This window comes from Aquarana catesbeiana, linkage group LG05 (assembly GCF_042186555.1).
Source record: "Aquarana catesbeiana isolate 2022-GZ linkage group LG05, ASM4218655v1, whole genome shotgun sequence".
NCBI lineage: Eukaryota > Metazoa > Chordata > Amphibia > Anura > Ranidae > Aquarana > Aquarana catesbeiana.
In genome coordinates, this window is record NC_133328.1 from 135,508,861 (window position 1) to 135,525,265 (window position 16,405).

General features: G+C 40.9%; 1 protein-coding gene across 2 annotated transcripts in view; it reads left to right on the top strand.

Moving 5' to 3' along the window:
- KCNH8 (potassium voltage-gated channel subfamily H member 8) overlaps positions 1-16,405 on the top strand; it is a 1,076,212-nt gene that overhangs the window by 844,181 nt on the left and 215,626 nt on the right. For both annotated transcript variants that reach the window (XM_073630214.1, XM_073630215.1), the window contains one exon: positions 8,849-9,183. In XM_073630214.1, the coding sequence (XP_073486315.1) occupies positions 8,849-9,183 (335 nt within the window). The remainder of the gene's footprint in view (positions 1-8,848; positions 9,184-16,405) is intronic.

A 16,405-nucleotide genomic window follows, 5' to 3' on the forward strand; every position in this document is an offset into this window, starting at 1 on the left:
AGTATTATAGTGTGTATCCATGGTATGTAATGAGAGGAAGTGGTTTGTCTTTCCTCACTATATCCTTGTATATTTCCTTTTCCTGTTTCATGATAAAAACACGCTGTAATATATGTTCTGCTAATCCTACATAAAAACAAAGCTATTGCTGCAAACAAGAAGCTTCCAGAGCTTGATTTTAATACTCCGCACAACATAATTTACTCATCTATGTCTTTATGGACCTTGTTTGTGCATTGGTGGGCAGTGATGTTGAAACAGGAAAGGGCCCTCCCCAAACTGTTCCCACAAATTTGGGAGCATGAAATTAAACAAAATGTCTTAGTATGCTAAAGCCTTAAGAATAACCTTCACTGGAACTAAGGGGTCAAACCCAACCCATGAAAAAGAACCCCCACACCATAACCCTCTCTCCACCAAATGCTTTGGACCAATACACAAAGCAAGGTCCATAAAGACATGGATGAGTGAGTTTGGGGTGGAGGAACCTGACTGGCCTGTACAGATTCCTGACCTCACTCCGATAGAACACCTTTGGGATGAATTAGAGCAGAGACTGCGAATCAGGTCTTCTCGTCCACATCAGTGCCTGACCTCACAAATGCGCTTATGGAAGAATGGTCAAACATTCCTATAGACACACTCCTAAACCTTGTGTACAGCCTTCCCAGAAGAGTTGAAGCTGTTATAGCTGCAAAAGCTGGGCCAACTCAATATTAAACCCTACGGACTAAGACTGGGATGCCATTAATGTTCATGTGCGTGTAAAGGCAGGCATCCCAATAAATTTGGTAATATAGTGTATATTTTTTTACTTTTCTCATTATGGATCTATGTTTGTCCTGGCATGTCTGAATCCACATGTCTATTCCAACAACTGACCTTTCCTCCTACTAGTTTTAGGTCAGGTTCTGTGTTTTTGATTGATCCATTCCCCTAGTTCAGTGGTTCTCAACTCCAGTCCTCAGGACCCACCAACAGGCCAGATTTTAAGTATTACCTTGGGGAGTTGCAGACTAGAATACTGCAATCCCTGAGCAGCAAATTATATCACCTGTGATGTATTTCAGCTATCTTGCAAACCTGACCTGTTGGTGGGTCCTGAGGACTGGAGTTGAGAACCACTGCCCTAGTTTAATCTCCAGTTTGAGGTACTGTATTATTACATGGCATGAATATAGGTCCAATCTACACAGTTAAATGCTTTTTCAATATCAAGTGAGAGGAAAATGGTTGGGATGTCAGTGAGGTGGATCTTCTGGATGATATTGAGGACTCAGTGTTATTAGTGTTATTGTTTGCTTCCCTGTTCAGGACATGGCCTACCTGTTGATGATGTAATAATATTTGCACTATTAACATACTATTTGGCAGAATTTTAGTAAAGAGTTTTAGATCAACATTCAAGAGGGATATTGTGTGAAAACTGGCAATAGGGGGTTATTTACGAAAGACAAATCCACTTTGCACTACAAGTGCAAACTACAAGTGCAAAGTACACTTGAAATTCCACTGAAAGTGCACTTGGAAGTGCAGTCGCTGTAGATCCGATGTGGACATGCAAGGAAAATAAAAAACAGCATTTTAGTTTGCACATGATTGGATGATAAAATCAGCAGAGCTTCCCCTCATTTCAGATCTACCCCTCAGATTTACAGCGACTGCACTTCCAAGTGCACTTTCAGAGCAATTTCAAGTGCACTTTGCACTTGTAGTTTGCACTTGTAGTGCAAAGCAGATTTGCCTTTCATAAATAACCCCCATTGTGTGGAGTCTTTTACTTTCCTAAGGTACAATGGTGATGGTTTCTCTAGGAGTGTCAGGGAGAAAATTATGTCGATTATGCACAGAGGTGAACGCTTTTATAAAGCGACTTGTAACACATAGGAGAAGACATTTTAATATACTATTACTAAATGAATGATTTATTTATATATAACTCAGAATAGGTACTTGTTACAAGTTAACATGATGTTAATGAAAATAAATGTATTTATTAACTGCATACTGCACCATCAAGCTATGAAGTATTTCCTTAAAATGTACTGTATTTAACCACTTACAGACCAGAAGATTTTCCCCCTTAATGACCAGGCCATTTTTTCTGTGTCGCTTTAACCGACACTTGCATGGTCGTGCGACTCTGTACCCAAACAAAATTGACGTCCTTTTTTCTCAAAAATAGAGCTTTCTTTTGGTGGTATTTGATCACCTCAGCGGTTTTTATTTTTTGCACTATAAATAAAAAAAAGAGCGACAATTTTGAAAAATATACTGTTTAAAAACAGTATATTTTTTACTTTTTGCTATAATAAATAAAAAAATAAAAAACAAATTTCTTTATCAGTTTAGGCCAATATGTATTCTTTTTGATAAAAAAATAAATCGCAATAAACGTATATTGATTGGTTTGCTCAAAAGCTATAGCGTCAGATTGGACACTTTTGACACTTTTTTGGGACCATTGACATTTATACAGCGATAATTGCTATAAAAATACACTGATTACTGTGTAAATGTCAATGGCAGGGAAGGGGTTAACACTAGGGGAGAAATCAAGGGGTTAAATGTGTTCCCTGGGAGGTGTTTCTAACTGTGGGAGGACAGGACTGACTGGAGGAGGAGAGAGATCGCTGTTCCTGATCACTAGGAACAGCAGATCTCTCTCCTCTCCTGTCAGAATGGGGATCTGCCTGTTTACATTGACAGATCCCCATTCTGGCTCTCTTTCCTTCGATTGGTTCCCCCCATGCAATGGAAATGCGTGCGTCTGCTATAGCTCTTAAAGTAGCCGCCGTACAACTACGTCGTGGGAATGAACTGACCTGCTGCAGTATAATGACGACAGCTGGTCGGCAAGTGGTTAAACCTAAAAACAAAAATGTAGTGTGCATTAGTTTACCAGTCCAATGATGTGCTGGCTGCATATATTTTACACTTTCTGACCTTCATTTTCCTTTTTTCTTCTTTTTTCCACTTGGCGATCTAACTATAAAAGGCACTGTCCTAAGGTGACAGCATTCACTCTATTGTACTATAGAGGTGTCACATTAGTACAGGGAATATGTAAGGGCTACAGAATACCTCACCCTCGCCTCTTCTGTAGACCAAAGAGAGAGGTGGGAACAATACAAATGAACAATTACCGGAGGTTAGAGAAAACAAATAGTTTTAAGCTTGCTGTATTTGTGGAAGGATTAACAGGCATTTTTATGCACTTGTTGAACAAATGTAAAACGCTTTCAATATATTTAGCAGACCGAAGGGGAGTAAGGCCTGGTTCACACTAGTGCAATGCGAGAACCCTGCAAATTCAATGCGAGTTCCTGCATAGAACCTGAATCGCACAGTGGTTCACACTGAGATTTGCGAACCACTGCAGGTGTCAATGTAAGGTTAACAACACCTCCAGATCGGTTCACATATCGCAGTGTGAACTGTAAAATGGTGCAGGAATTGGACCGCATAAGTGTGAACACCCATGTGATCCGATTCCAGTGCGGACCAAAAAAGGGTCCTGCACCATTTTGGTGCGAATGCAATGCGATTTCAGACATACAGTTTTTATGGCTGAAATTGCCTTGCACAGACATCGCATGTGATGTGAACAGCAATGCGGTGCGAATCACATGCGATGTCTGGCAGTGCACTAGTGTGAACTGGGCCTAATTAAGAAAAATCTTAGTGTTGATTTACCAGCACTTTAATACTTCTCTATCTCCTGTATTGCTGTGATGCTGTATTTTTTCGTTTGTTTTCTATTTATATGGTATCTTGTTAGACTTTCATGTTAGATCTCATTAGACTGACATTACTTTTTTTATCATCAGTTTCTTTTTGCCTGCATTGCATAATACCATTGTAATATCATGAAATCTGCAGTACACCATTGCATTGCATTAATCAGTGTAAGCTGTTCTGCACACCTCATTACTGCTGCAATTCCATTTTTTTTTCACACACCCTCTATAGAGGGGTAACTAGAAATGATGGGACTCAATAACAAAATTTTAGTGGGCCCCTTGGTTAAATATCTCTGTAGCAATGCCCTGTGTCAACTGTGACAGTAAGCTTCATTGATTTAGGGACCAGTGCTTTGGGAAAAAAAGTTATAGTTGTAGTAGCAATAATACTAATAACCATAATGATTTTTTTATATAAAGACAAAATTATTGATGCTCTTGCAAACAATCACTTTACAGTAACCTTAACGCAAACTTCTTTAAACTCTAGCTTTTGTAAACTTATTTGTAAACTACAAATCTCAGCTACTCTCTAATGTTTTTTGTAAAGGAGAAACTCCAAGATTTTTACTGCATTAGGCATACAGGATCAATTTCAGTCTGTAGCAGAAGTTCAGAGGGCAATAAATGTGCATTTCTAGGACAGATATGCAAATACTTTACACTGCACAGAGGGGGGGTTCTGTGACCAGCAAAGATCCCAAGGTCTGACTTCAGCCCTTCTATACTAGAAACTTCACAGTTTAGTTTTCTTTAACCTCCCTGGCGGTATGATTATGTCAGATTTTTGCGTCTCAAAGCGGTACAATTGTTTTGCATAGAAATTTGGCGTTTTATATTGTAGGCCTGTAATTCTTAGCAATAACACACTTAAATCTGTCCAAACAAGAGTCTAGTAGATATCCCGGGTATGATAAAGTTTGAAAGACAAAATCATAAATTATAATATAATAAATAACTATAAATAATTATAAAAAATAATAATATAATAATAATAAAATGAATTTCCCCACGATTCACTATCGCTCAGTTCTGCAAGTGTTATAATTTACTATCGCTGTTTTCTAGCTGTCTAAAACCACTTTTGACGTAAAGGGACAATTTTTTGTTGCTATGGACAATCTCAAGTTTCCAGGCAGAAAGAACGGTATACATAATATAAAACTGCATGCAGGGCATTGGACAAAGCACTAGGGACAAAAGGGATGTGAAATGATTTCATACAGTAATATAATCTATAAGATTACAGTGTACTGTATGTGTTATGAATTTTCAATTTTTGGAATTTGCGGCCGGGCTCTGCCCCCATGCGTCATGACGCTCGCAGGGAACAGAGCCTGGCACACAGGACATTGGGGCAGAGGACAGAGCCCGCAGACACAGCGGGGAAACATTGCAGGATCCTGGGGACAAGGTAAGTACATTGCACCTGGATTCTGCCATGCAATCCTGAGTGTGGCTCGGGATTACCGCTAATGGTACTGAAATTTAACCCCGAGCCACACTCGGGAAAACCGCCAGGGAGGTTAAGGCCAGGCCTAGTGCATTATTTTTGTTTCAATAAAGGACTTTTTTTACAGTGTGGTTGTTTCAATTTACCTTCTAGTAGTGCTACACCACTAGATGACAGATCCCTGTTGGTTTGTATACAAACAGCAGCTGGCATGGAACTGGAATTTTGCAGCAGTAGTACTACTGAATCTAATGACAGATCTCCACCAGTTTCTGTTTATAAACAAATTGGCAGGGATCCTTGATGACGTCCTTGCCCAAACAGGGCTGCATAGCAATGAGTAGGGATGAGCCGAACACCCCCCTGTTCGGTTCACACCAGAACTTGCGAACAGGCAAAAAATTTGTTCAAACACGCGAACACCGTTAAAGTCTATGGGACACGAACATGAATAATCAAAAGTGCTAATTTTAAAGGCTTATATGCAAGTTATTGTCATAAAAAGTGTTTGGGGACCTGGGTCCTGCCCCAGGGGACATGGATCAATGCAAAAAAAGTTTTAAAAATAGCCGTTTTTTCGGGAGCAGTGATTTTAATAATGCTTAAAGTCTATATCTATAGTATGCCTGTAAAGGGGCGCATGTTTCCCGTGTTTAGAACAGTCTGACAGCAAAATGACATTTCAAAGGAAAAAAAGTCATTTAAAACTACTCGCGGCTATTAATGAATTGCCGGTCCAACAATACACATAAAAGTTCATTGATAAAAACGGCATGGGAATTCCCCACAGGAGAACCCCGAACCAAAATTAAAAAAAAAATGACGTGGGGGTCCCCCTAAATTCCATACCAGGCCCTTCAGGTCTGGTATGGATATTAAGGGGAACCCCGGACAAAATTTTTTTTAAAAATGGTGTGGGGTCCCCCTCGAAATCTATACCAGACCCTTCAGGTTAGTATGGATTTTAAGGGGAACCCCGCGCCAAAATAAAAAAAAACAGCGTGGGGTCCCCCAAAAAATCCATACCAGACCCTTATCCGAGCACGCAACCTGGCAGGCCACAGAAAAAGAGGGGGGGATGAGAGAGCGCCCCCCCCTCCTGAACCGTACCAGGCCACATGCCCTCAACATTGGGAGGGTGCTTTGGGGTAGCCACCCAAAACACCTTGTCCCCATGTTGATGAGGACAAGGGCCTCATCCCCACAACCCTGGCCAGTGGTTGTGGGGGTCTGCGGGCGGGGGGCTTATCGGAATCTGGAACCCCCTTTAACAAGGGGACCCCCAGATCCTGGCCCTCCCCCCTGTGTGAAATGGTAAGGGGGTACAAAAGTACCCCTACCATTTCACTAAAAAAGTGTCAAAAATGTTAAAAATGACAAGAGACAGTTTTTGACAATTCCTTTATTTAAATGCTTCTTCTTTCTTCTTTCTTCTATCTTCTATCTTCATTTGGTTTCTTCCTCCATCTTCTTCTTCTTCTGGTTCTTCTGGTTCTTCCTCCGGTGTTCTCGTCCGGCATCTTCTTCCGTGGCGTCGGCGTCTTCTTCCCTTCTTCTCCGGGCCGCTCCGCATCCATGATGGCATGGAGGGAGGCTCCCACTGTGTGACGCTTCTCTCTTCATCTTCTTCTCTTCATCTTCTTCTCTTCATCTTCATCTTCTTTTCGGGCCGCTCCGCATCCATGATGGCATGGAGGGAGGCTCCCGCTGTGTGACGCTTCTCCTCTTCTGACGGTTCTTAAATAACAGGGGGGTTGACCCCGCCCCCCTCTGATGCACGGGGACTTGAAGGGACTTCCCTGTGGCATTCCCCGTGATGCCACAGGGAAGTCCTGTCAAGTCACCGTCCGTTATTTAAGAACCGTCAGAAGAGGAGAAGCGTCACACAGCAGTCGGCGGGTCGACATAATTAAGAAGCACTTATGATTGACATGGATCTACATGGATGATGTGACTGAAGTTGGATTTACATTGTGGGACATTGTTTTTTTTTTTTGTATTAGTAAAGGACTTGTTTCATTGGGTGGTTGAATTAATATATATTTGTGAATAGGTAACTAGGAATACTATATACCCTGTACTAATTCACATGCAAGGCAGATATCTCAGAGGCAGGACCTGCTTGTTCTAAAGTGGCTTTCAAGTTCCAAAAAGTCCCCCCCCCCACTGCAGACCCACATCTCTTTTAGAAGACAGCATGTGGGGATGAGGCCCTTTTCTTTTTCATCATAGTGACAAGATGCATTGCAAGGGGGAGGCTATGTTGATATCCTCCCAGTGTTGAAAGCATGTGGACTGATGTGGATCAGAAAGGGGGATTCCATGCTTGTTTCTCTCTCCTTTTCTGGCCAGAAAGGCTGTATGCATGGATAATGGTCTCTTATAAAGTTCTAGGGGGACCCCACATTGATATTTTTTTTTTCTTTTAAAGAACTGGCTAGCACATTAACATTTTCTGAGTATCTAATCGATGGTTCCTAGCTCTCTGCTTTTTGAACTTTTCACTTTAACATTTCACTGAATGAAGATTTCATTTTAACTTTAACAAAAAAAAATGTAAATAAATGCAGTGTGATGTTGTCAGTCATCACACGATTATTCTATATGATATTGTATCTGCATCTTGTTATTTCACATGGGGATAGTGCTCTCATTTAGAATTAATGCTACACTTTGGTAGTAAATATTAATGGGGTTTATATCTGGCAACAAAGCTAAAAGGTAATATTGTCAAACGTTGACCTTATTTTTTATCTGTGACTGCCTAAGAATATTCAAACAGGTCATTTGAAGAAAATACTGTTGTATATCGCCTAGTGATTTTCAAACATATTTTCTTTATTTAACCATAATAGGTCAATACTTGCCTTAAATATATAGTAACACAATAAATTAGAATAATAGAAAATGCAAATTTCTACTCTGAAGTCTAATGTTCCTAAATAAAATATTAACAATGGTAATAGTAATGCCATGTTCCTTCTAAACAAGATTCGGTATCAGGGTTTCCATATGAAGTACAGAAAAATATATTCAAATTGTAGCGTCCGTGTATTTACATTAAACTGAAAAATGTGTTGCAAACACATTTTCTTTACTCAGAGTAATATTATAAAAACTAAAACTGAACTGTATCATTGGTTTGTATATTTATGATTTTAAGCTGCCCTAAAACATTACAATATGGTTGTAAGATATCTTGTTTTTTTTTTTTTGTTTTTTTTTAATCTGATCATCTCATGATTATAATAAGTATGGTGGAGTTTCCTAACAGATTTTATTGTATGTTCTGATTGGGTTAAACTGAAACTGATCAACTATGACATACTGTTTTTTTTGTTTTACCTAGCCGTAACATGTGGTGTTTGTATTTGCGATTGTAATGTGCATGAATAATATTTCTTCGATAGTTTGCAGGGAAATTATTTTGTTGTATCTTTATTGTGCATAATAAATAAAATACACAGCATGTAGTAGCAGGCTGGGAGTAGAAGTTGTGCAACAACTGTAACATTAGCGTTCAGTATAAGAAATTTTATTTTATTCCTGTGTTGGCTTTGCTTTTTCAATACTAGCATCAAAACATTGAGAAACATGACGTCATAAAAACACAATAGTCAATTAAACCATCGACAATATTTTGTTTCTTTAGACAGAACCCAGAGGAAATGGCAGTGTAAATAAAAGGTTATCATTCATTGTGGAAGATGATGATGATGACACAGGGGAGGACGAACCCTCTTCTCCATCTACTATACGTACAAGGAACACAAAGTACAAAAAGTCTTCAAACAGCTCTCTGGGGATTAATCTGAAACCATTCTCTGGAAATGTCCCATACAAGTCACCGATTAAATCTTCAAACCTTAACTCTGCAAGAACAAGGATAGAAAATGAATCATACCTTAACAGCAGAAGACGGGATAAGAATTTAAGACTTAACCTTCCAACAGTTACAAGCCTAGGACCACCGGATTTAAGTCCCAGGTATTTCTTCCATAACATATATTTCAGCCTATATCTTAATTTGTAAAAGGCTAGTTTTACGTTAAAGGACACTGTTAAATGTCTGCTACTGTCTAAAAATATTGGCACCCACTACCTTAACTCCAAATGTCACAAATAAAATGTAAGTCTAAGTACAATGTCTAAGTACTAAAATGTAAATCTAAGCACATACACAAATTGACTTTATGAGGAGTAAAAAGCATTTGTAACAAATAAATGACTAGTAAAGGGAGTTGTAGAAATTTCTGGTTGAGACTCTATACACTGCCTTGAAAAACTATTCATACCCCTTGAGATTTTCCACATTTTGTCATGTTACAACCAAAAACATAAATGTATTTTATTGGGATTTTATGTGATAAACCAACACAAAGTGTAAGGAAAATGATAAATAGTTTAAAATTTTTTTACAAATAAATATTTGAAAAGTGTGAATGCATTTGTATTCAGCCCCCTTTACTCTGATACCCCTAACTAAAATCTAGTGGAACCAATTGCCTTCAAAAGTCATCTAATTAGTAAATAGAGTACACCTGTGTGTAATTTAATCTCAGTATAAATACATCTGTTCTATGCAGCCCTCAGAGGTTTGTTAGAGAACCTTAGTGAGCAAACCACATCATGAAGGCCAAGGAACACACCAGACAAATCAGGGATACAATTGTGGAGAAGGTGAACCACTTAAGGCCCGGGAGATTTGCCCCCTTAATGACCAGGCAATTTTTTGCAAAACAGCATTGTGTTGCTTTAACTGACAATTGCGTGGTGCGACACTGGACCCAAACAAAATTAATGTTCTTTTTTTCCCACAAAACTTCTGTGTTTTTAATTTTTTGCGCTATAAAAAAAAAAAGACAGACGATTTTGAAAAAATATATATATTTTTTACTTTTTGCTATAATAAATATCCCCCCAAAAAAGTTAAAAAAAATGAATTTCTTCATCACTTTAGGCCAATATGTATTCTTCTACATATTTTTGGTTAAAAAAAAAATTGCAGTAAGCGTATATTGGTTGGTCTGCACAAAAGTTATAGCGTCTACAAAATAGGGGATAGATTTATGGCATTTTTATTATTATTCATTTTCTTTACTAATAATGGCGGTGATTAGGGATTAGAGCCAAACACCCCCACACCAGAACATGTGAACAGGCAAAAAATTCCTACGAACACGCAAACACCGTTAACGTCTATAGGTCACCAACATGAAAAATCAAAGTGCTCATTTTAAAGGCTTATATGCAAGTTATTGCCATAAAAAGTGTTTGGGGATGTGGAACCTGCCCCAGGGGATATGTATCAATGCAAAAAAAAGTTTTTTTCAAATGGACGTTTTTTCAGGAGCAGTGATTTTTATAATGCTTAAAGTGAAACAATAAAAATAAAATATTCCTTTAAATATCATGCCTGAAGGGGTGTCCTTAGTATGCCTGTAAAGTAGTGCATTTTTCCTGTGTTTAGAACAGTGCCATAGCAAAATTACATTTCTAAAGGAGAAAAAATAATTTAAAACTGATCGCGGCTGTAATGTATTGTTGGATCCTGGCAATATAGAAAAAATTCATTGAAAAAACGGCATGGGGCCCCCCCAAATCCATTACCAGGCCCTTTGGGTCTGGTATGAATATTAAGAGGAACCTCGCACCCAAATTAAAAAAAAAATAAAAATGTGTGGGGGTTCCCCCAAAATCCATTCCAGGCCCTTCAGGTCTGGTATGGATTTTGAGGGGAACCCTGCTCCAAAATTTTTTAAAAATGGCCTAGGGGTCCCCACAAAATCCATTCCAGACCCTTATCCAAGCACACAACCTGGCAGGCCAAGGAAAAGAGGGGGGACGAGAGAGCGCCCCCCTCCAGAACCGTACCAGGCCACATGCCCTTAACATAGGGAGGATGTTTTGGGGTCCCCCAAAACATCTTGTCCCCATGTTTATGGGGACAAGGGCCTCGTCCCCACAACCCTTGCCCGGTGGTTGTGGGGGTCTGCGGGTGGGGGGCTTTTCAGAATCTGGAAGCCCCCTTTAACAAGGGGACCCCCAGATCCCGGCCCCCCCATGTGAATGGGTATTGGAAAATGTGTCAAAAATAGTAAAAATTACAGGAGACACTTTGGAACAAGTCCTTTATTAAAAGATAAAAAAATAAAAATGTCCTGCGATGTAAATCCATCTTCGATAACAGTGCTCGACGGACCAAAGAAGAAAAAAAAACCTGCAACAACTCCCCCTCCATGGGAGGCTCCCACTAACTAATGCTTCTTCCCGATAACAGCTGTTATATAGCTGGGGGTGAGGCCACCCGGTGATGTAAACGGGTGACCCCGTCCCCTCTGACACCACATGATGTCAGAGGAAGGCGGGTCACCTGTCTACGCCCAATGGAGGTGGAGTTGTTGCTTTTTTTTTTCGGTCCATCGGACGCTGTCATCGAAGATGGATTTACATTGTGGGACAGTTTTTATTTTTTAATAAAGGACTTGTCCCAAAGTGTCTCCTGTCATTTTTACTATTTTTGACACTTTTTTGTGAATTGGTACAATGTACCCGATACCAATTCACATGGGGGGGGCCATGATCTGGGGGTCCCCTTGTTAAAGGGGCTTCCAGATTCTGATAAGTCCCCCGCCCGCAGACCCCCACAACCACTGGGCAAGAGTTGTGTGGATGATGCCCTTGTGCCCATCAACATGGGAAAAAGATGTTTTGAGGGGACCCCAAAACATCCTCCCCATGTTGAGGGCATCTGGCCTAATATGGTTCAGGGGGTGGCGCTCTTTCATCCCCCTTTCTTCCTGCAGCCTGTCAGGTGGCATGCTTGGGTGGATATTGGATGGGTCCCTCTAAGCCATTTTTTTTTACATTTTGGCGCAGGGTTCCTCTTAAAATCCATACTAGACCTCTCAGGTCTGGTATAGATTCTGGGGGGACCCACGCCATTTAAAAAAAAAATGGTGCAGTGTTCCCCTTAATATTCATACCAGACCTGAGGGGCCTGGTATGGATTATGGGTGACCCCCATGCATTTCTTTTTTTATTTGCGTGCGGGGTTCCCCTTAATATTCACACCAGACCCAAAGAGCCTGGTAAAGGACTGGGATGGGAAACCCATGCCGTTTCTTTCAATGATTTTTATCTATATTACTGGGTCCCGACAATACATTACAGCTGCGATCAGTTTTAAATTACTTTTTTTCCCTTTAGAAAAGCCATTTTGCTATGACACTGTTATAGACATGGGGAAAGATGTGCTACTTTACAGGAATACTAAGGACAACCCCCAGGCATGATATTTAAAGGACTATTTCATTTTTATTGTTTCACTTTGAGCATTATTAAAATCACTATTCCTGAAAAAATTACAGTTTTAAAAACTTTTTTTTTTTTGCATTGATACATGTCCCCTGGGACAGGACTCGGCTTCCCAAACACTTTTTATGGCAATAACTTGCATATAAGTCTTTAAAATGAGCACGTTTGCTTTTTCATGTTATTGTCCCATAGACTTTAACAGTGTTCTGAGGCTCTTAGAATTTGCCAAGAACACCGCATAATGTTCGCTGTTCGGCAAACAGGCGATCACCAAATGTTCCAGTCGAACTTAAGTTCGACTCAAACATCGGGCTCATCCCTAGTGGTGATCAGTGACTGCGACATTGTAGCGGACAGATCGGACACTTTTGACACTTTTTTGGGACCATTGATATTTATACAGCGCTCAGTGCTATTAAAATGCACAGATTACTGTATAAATGTCACTAGCAGGGAAGAGATTAACACTAGGGGACAATCAAGGAGTTAAATGTGTTCCCTGGGAGGTGTTTCTAACTGTGGGGGGAGGGGACTGACTGGGAGTAGAGAGAGAGAGAGAGATCGCTGTTCCTAATCACTAGGAACAGACGATCACTCTGAACTCCCCTGTCAGAACAGGGATCTGTGTGTTTATATTGACAGATCCCCATTCTGGCTCTCTGTGGAGGGATCGCAGGTGGTCGGCGGACTACGATAAAAGGACCGCCGTACAGCTACGGCAATATAGATATATATATATATATATATATATATATATATATATATATATATATATATATATAAAAACGTTGGCGGCTGGTCGGAAAGTGGTTAAAGCAGGGTTAGGTTGTAAAAAAAATCCCAAGCTTTGAACATCTCACGGAGCACTGTTCAATCCATCATCCGAAAATGGAAAGAGTATGGCACAACTGCAAACCTCCCAAGACATGGATGTCCAAGACATGGATGTCCACCTATACTGACAGGCCGGGCAAAGAGAGCATTCATCAGAGAAGCAGCCAAGAGGCCCATGGTAACTCTGGAGGAGCTACAGAGATCCACAGCTCAGGAGGGAGAATCTTTCCAAAGGACAACTATTAATCATGCAGTCCACAAATCTGGCCTTTATGTAAGTGTGGCAAGAAGAAAGCCATTGTTGAAAGAAACCCATAAGAAGACCCATTTGCAGTTTGCGAGAAGCCATAGGGGGAAACAGAAAACATGTGGAAAAGGGTTCTCCGGTCAGATGAGACCAAAATTTTACTTTTTGGCCTAAAAGCAAAATGCTATGTGTGGCAGAAAACTAACACTGCACATCACCCTGAACATACCATCCCCACCGTCAAACATGGTGGTGTTTGTGGGGATGCTTTTCTTTAGCAGGGACAGGGAAGCTGGTCAGAGTTGATGGGAAGATGGATAGAGCCGAATACAGAACAATCTTAGAAGAAAACATGTTAGAGTCTGCAAAAGATTAGAGACTGGGGTGGAGATTCACCTTCCAGCAGGACATTGACCCTAAACATACAGCCAGAGCTACAATGCAGTAGTTTAGATCAAAATGTATTCATGTGATAGAATGGCCCAGTCTAAGTCCAGACTTAAATTCAAATGAGAATCTGTGGCAAGACTTGAAAATTGCTGTTCACAGATGCTCTCCGTCCAATCTGACAGAATTTGAGCTATTTTGCAAAGAAGAATGGGCAAAAATCTCACTCTTTAGATGTGCAAAGCTGGTAGAGACATACCCAAAAAGACTTTCAGCTGTAATTGCAGCCAAAGGTGGTTCTACAAAGTATTGACTCAGTTCCTACTGACCACTGGGCCCTTTTCTCCCATTGTTTGTCCCGCATCAGGACCCTTTCACATAGTGGCAGAAAGCAAGAGACGTGTCACAGCACACCCGGGATCTCTATATAATGGTTCACTACCAGGGTTACAAAGGTTGCACTTGCACCCTGGGGTTCACAACTTCCTCTTGCTGTCCTGCCCCTGCTATTGACAGTGCCAGTTCAACATCTCTGTCTCCATGGCAGCGCATCAATACCCAGTGCCAGTTACATTATTGGCTGATGGGCGCATACGCAGAAGGGCCGGCACTATTGGTTGTAGACAGCTGAGTCCCCCACTGGCTGCCAAGCAGTGGTGGCGTTGCATAGCCTTCTCTGTTGACATGCTGATTGGGATGCAATCTGGGTGATACTCCCAATCTTATCTAATATGTGGACATAAACACAGTATTTATTAGACTCAAAAGCACAATCACATATGTATAAAAAATATATTCAGCAGCCTTGTGGGCACTGGGCTCCATGCCAGTAAGGTGGGGGCTCTGATCAATAAAACCACTATCCTATTTAATATTTGCATCCCGATCGGCATGTCAACAGAGAAGGTTCCGCAGCGTCACCAATGCTAGACGACCAGTGGGGATCTCAGTTGTCTACAACCAACTACCCTCCCCACGCATGCACCCATCAGCTCCACAATTAAATACCACTGGGTCCAAATGTGCTTCTACCACTGTCATGGAGACAGAGATGCCAGACCACCACTGTCAATAGCAGGGAGAGGACAGCAAAAGGAGGGTGGGAACCCCAATGGTGGCCTGATCACAAGTGCGACCCTGGTAGTTTCACCACTGCCTCAGTGGGAGAATTCCCCCATCCACATTGAAGATGTACATGGGGGAATTGGATCATGGTTTTTTTCGTTCAACCATCAATGTATAGGCTGCTTGAATGCTAACTGGAACTGAGCAAGTTTGTGAAGAACAGAGAGGGGAAGGGATACAGATGGCGGAGAGAAGAGATATAGGGACAGTTCAGAGATCACAGTGTATTGCACTGCTCAGTGTTTACTCACCCGAGGGCCGAGGCTGATATCTGGTGGCTCAGACAGCAGCATCATTTATATTTCCTGGCCACATATCTCCATTCTGTCAGACACAGCTGCACGTTGGGGATAGAAGAGTGGGTGGGGCAGACAAGCACAGGGGGAATTGGAGCCGGGGGAGGAGGAGGAGCAGTTGTATTCCTCTCTCTTCTACCATCCATCAGGGGATGGGGGAGTATGCTCGCTGGGCTGTGTGAGAATGTCACAGACACTAGGCTCACCTGCAGCCACCGGTCCCCAAATTTACAGACAGATTCTCCTGTCCTATGGACAGGAGAAACCAGGCTGTTTTTTCAAACTGTCCCTACAGTAATGGACGATACACAACACTGCTTGGGACCCCCACAGTGGGGGTCGCAAGTGTGACCTTTGTGACCTGGAAGTTCCACCACTGGGCAGAACAACAGCTAATAAGCTATAATAATAATAATAATAATAATAATAATAATAAATGTATACAATGGAAAAGAAAGCCTGCTTCTTCAAAATTGTATTTTTCCATATCGCCTGCATACTTCACGTGGCCCAAAGACTGCAATTGTTTTCTCTACTGTCCACTGTGTAATGCAGGTGTTATAGTCTGAATCTTCTCCTCCTAGACACATGCAGTAAACCCAAAATCCCACACGAGCTCTGTACCATTTCAGCTTGTTTCAATGAAAAGACTGTAGAATACTGAGTCACACTGAAAGTCATGTGACTGGGAGTCCAGCAATCCTGCTATCAAGGATCTTAATTCCATTGGAGGAACTGTTGATGTCACCCCAGCTTTTAAAATTCTCATTCTGACACCTCAATAATGCTGAGATATACTTCTATTTGCAGTGCAATTATTCAGGACTTTATGCTGGTTTGCAACAGGAAAAAAAAAAAAAAAAACAAGCAGAGTTGGAATGTATAAAAATTAAGTTCAAGGAAGGTTAAAGTAAAATTCCACTTAAAGATAAATTATATCTGTTGCTTGGTTCTCTTTAAGGGGGTGAGGTTTCTTTTTAATACAGAACACTTTGCCATTCTT